The sequence below is a fragment of the Acyrthosiphon pisum genome, chromosome A2 (assembly GCF_005508785.2).
Source record: "Acyrthosiphon pisum isolate AL4f chromosome A2, pea_aphid_22Mar2018_4r6ur, whole genome shotgun sequence".
NCBI lineage: Eukaryota > Metazoa > Arthropoda > Insecta > Hemiptera > Aphididae > Acyrthosiphon > Acyrthosiphon pisum.
This window is the reverse complement of record NC_042495.1, coordinates 108,943,199-108,947,559: the sequence shown is the minus strand read 5'-3', so window position 1 is coordinate 108,947,559 and position 4,361 is coordinate 108,943,199. Positions and strand designations below refer to the sequence as shown.

At 32.3% G+C, this 4,361-nt stretch overlaps 1 protein-coding gene across 1 annotated transcript; it reads right to left on the bottom strand.

The window, feature by feature from the left end:
- Window positions 1-2,247: 2,247 nt before the first annotated feature.
- Window positions 2,248-2,976, bottom strand: LOC115034015 (kelch-like protein 20). Its single transcript, XM_029489006.1, has 3 exons — window positions 2,840-2,976; window positions 2,557-2,776; window positions 2,248-2,474 (listed from the first exon to the last, which is right to left on the bottom strand). Exons 1-3 carry the CDS (start codon window positions 2,971-2,973, stop codon window positions 2,295-2,297), a joined length of 534 nt encoding a protein of 177 aa, XP_029344866.1. The 5' UTR covers window positions 2,974-2,976; the 3' UTR covers window positions 2,248-2,294.
- Between the last annotated feature and the right edge of the window lie 1,385 nt (window positions 2,977-4,361).

Sequence of the window (4,361 nt, the reverse complement as noted above, 5' to 3'; positions counted from 1 at the left end):
TTTACATAAGAAGAAGCACCGGACATTCAACGACACATACTACTCTATCCGCCGCAGGCGGATTGCTAATTTTTTTTCCTCTTAGACAGGTGATGACTGACTTGCTAGACACTCACATGCAGGTTTTCGAATTAAAATTTTTTTTATACATACAAAAATAAAAATAAAAATACGCTGGGGGATGGTATCATTGAATTGTCGATTTTCATGAGCCATGGCAGATTTCTAGGCACTGAAACTGGAATTTTAAACTTAAAGGGTCCTTAATTACAAACGAGACCACCATAGAGCCAGGCCTTATCAGAAATTCTTATCATAAAATCTCCTTCTATATAAGTGTGGCATATATAATTCGACTGTGTCTACAAAATCAGTATTCACTTACAACTAACACGGGGGGGCCCGGGGGTCTAACTATATTTTCCGTTCTTCAGTTACCTACGCTACCAACGTGGTCGGCAATCCACCGTAGGTGGATTGCATACCTGGTGATATAGGTACGCTTCTCATAATGCCCGCGATTCTATGAAAGAATATTTGATATGTTATATTTTGAATTATTATGGTTATTTAAATAAATATTTTTGTATAATATTATAATATAGCTTAAAATGTAAAATGACAACGTTGAAGAGTTTTTTATGCTCAATCGTGTAGGTTTTCTTTTACATTCCGATTTCCTTTGATCCACCGAAAATTTGGCTCAATCGTATCGCTATAAAGGTGTTTTATGCTCATTCGTGTCTCAGCTGTTGTGTGGTAGTGTTTTCACTTATAGCCGTTCGCCGTCGGGTCTGCAATCCACAGCAGGTGGATTGTCTACCTGATTTGCTGTTGCACATTGTCTGGAAGTATTTGAAGTCGGATTAACTTTGTGTAGCCACTTGAAAGTTAATCGATTACACTTTTTACACAAGAAAAACACTGGACATGTGACGGCTCATACCACTCTATCCGCTGTATAGGTGGATTGCTCATTTTGGTTTCGTGCAGGTTTTTGCATTTTTTTCACATTTTTTTTTTTCATATAAATATATATACGACACTATAGTTACATGTTTTTATGTATTTTATTGGTTAATATATTATGTATCTATATGTTATTTATTTTATTAGGAATTATAATTGCACATTTCCCAAAATGTTTTGTTATATATAGTTATATAAATACATATTATATTTGTTTGTAAATTGTATTTATATTGTAGATAGTTTGTATTTTTCGTAAATTATTTCGTATGTTATGTGATAGGGTTTTCACTTATAGCCGCTCAACATCGGGTCTGCAATCCACAGTAGGTGGATTGCCTACTTGATTTGCTGTAGCATATTGTCTGCGATCCGACGACGTCGGATTGCCTACCTAGGTGGCTAACTTGAAAGTTAGGTAATCGATTTTGACTTGCTGCTAGACACTCCAACACGGTTTTCGACTTTACACTTTTTACATAAGAAGAAGCACCGGACATTCAACGACACATACTACTCTATCCGCCGCAGGCGGATTGCTAATTTTTTTTCCTCTTAGACAGGTGATGACTGACTTGCTAGACACTCTAACATGCGGGTTTTCGAATTTAAACTTTTTTTCACATACAAAAAAGCACCGGACATACGCTGGGGGATAGTATCATTGAATTGTCGATTTTCATGGGCCATGGGAGATTTCTAGACACTGAAACTCGACTTTTAAACTTTCCCGTCTAGGAAACGAGTCCACCATTGAGCCAGGCCTTATCAGAAATTCTTATCACAAAATCTCTTTCTTTATAAGTGTGGCATTTATAATTCGACTGTGTCTCCAAAATCAGTATTCACTTACATCTAACAAGGGGGGGCCGGGGGTCGAACTATATTTTCCATTCTTCAATTACCTACGCTGCCAACGTGGTCGGCAATCCACCGTAGGTGGATTGCATACCTGGTGATATAGGTACACTTCTCATAATGTCCGCGATTCGATTCCCTAACTATGTGATTTGATGACTGATAGCTAGACAATCGACTGTTCACTTTTTAACAACACAGGAGATCGTATCCAGCCTATCCATTGACAACGTTTGTGACGGATTGCTTAAACGTTACCGCCAAAACGTCAAGCCTTATCTCCAATCCATATCACTAATCTTTATCACAAATCCTAAATTGTCGTCTTACAACTTTACCGTCGCGACTTATATAATAATATTCCAATGACATTGTCTCCAAAACCGGTACCCACTCTCAGCGAGTCTAACGGGCCCCGAGTTACACTTAGAGCTAGTAATATAGAAAATGTAGTTAATTATTATATCTTACGAAAACTGTTTTATAATGAATTCTTCAGATATTGATAATAAATCCGTAAAGTTATTAAACTTAGCAACACTTCTGATTCCAAGACAATTTGATACATTCAGGTGTTTGTGTAAAACCCCGGCACATGCAGCACATACAAAATCTAATTTTAAAATGATCGCTGCTGATAACAAATCCTTGTAAATCAACAACAATAGTAAAACAATAGTTTAAAACAATTGTATATTATTCCACAACGAATTAAATTGTTAATTATACCTCTACGTTAACTTTTTTCAATGTAAGTTCACCAGTATAAATATAGTCTACTAATATTTCTAAAATATCGTGATCTGCAATGTTTATTGTAACATCTTCATCTAATGTATTAAGAATTTCTCGGAAATATGGACCAGCTGCCATTAGAGTATTTTTATGACCAAAAGTAATAAATAATTTATCACTTGTTCTAAGCTTAATATCACAAAATGTTCCAGTTCTAAAATCAAAAATGTGTTACTAATATTTGTTTTGAAAGAATTTAAAATCACCCACAACATACTTGCGTTGAGATTGTAAGATCTCTAATATTGGAATAGGGTGCAAGCTATTTTTAAAATAATTTTGTTCCGAAATTTCAATTGTATTATTTTGACTGGACGAATGCTGAATTGTATCCATATCTTCTACTGACATTACACTTTTGAAAAAATTTTAAAAATAAATATCATCAATGCATTGAGTAAAAATGCTAAAATTAAATACTTATGAAGGGGTAAAAATCAGCAATAAATACTGAAGTTAAGAAATTATTAACTTATTACCTAGGTACTTACACTTATTAAAAATAAATAATAATTATTTATATTTAATAAGTGTAAGATAAGTAAGTGTAACATCATTGTTCACAGATATTAAATTCTAAGTATGTACCTAAGTATAATGATAGGCATGTAATTTCAATTTTTTTTATATTTTTGGTATTAAAACATTTAAAGATCCTTTAAAAATAATTTCCTGTCACAACTACTACCTAGACATATAGTACCTACCTACTCTATTTAGTTTATCTCTTGATAGTTATGTACACATTTGATGGTATATCATTTGCATGAATTTATTTAAATTATAATATTAAAAAAATTACAATACAGGTTAGAATGATGATTCTATATGAGATTCATAATATATATCGGGATTTTCATTATATTTTAATGGCACTCAGAATCTAAAATTATATTTAAAAAAACGTGGACAAATGGGTGTCACTCTGCTATACGGTAGGTTACAAGTGGGTCACTGTATAATGGATAGTATTAAATTTGAATTCAATGATATAATATCACTGTATAAGAAAAACGATTCTGAGCGGAGACGGTATGTAAATCTAGATATTAGACATACATATTTAGGTATACTTATCTATAGTATTATTAATAATTTTCAAATTAATCATATCATAATATCCATTAGGTAACGCGTTATACATCAACAACAAACCGTGGTACTATCATAGATATATAATTGTATACCTTAGAAGTTTCAAGTACCCACAAATACAGGCCCGGATTAAGATCTATAGTGCCCATAGGCTGTAAAAAATTTGGTGCCCCCAATTAAAAAAAAATATTGTACACATTTCTCTACTCGATACTTGAATAAATAATAAAACTTTATTTTAGGTTTATTAGCCACATCAATATGTACATGTATTTAATACCTATGTGAAAACAAGTAAAAACATTTTGCAATATAATTACGACATATATTACTATTTGTCCAATCTGCTGGATCTTTAAAATTATTTGTATTATTCTGCGTAATAAGAGGATTAGGAATGACATTTAGCTCAGATTTTTCTGATTCCTCATTTATATCAACAACTGATTGAACTGAAGAAGACGCAGTACATTGAATAGAAGTAGAAGTAGTAGAACAATTATTAGTAATAGTTATATCATTTGAAGTTTCTAGTTTATTATCTTCAACACAACTAGGGGTAATGTTATTTATTTGTTTCAAAAAATTATTTAACCTCGGTATTTTACTAAGTAAAATCACTTCTTTTTCTTTTTTATCAATTG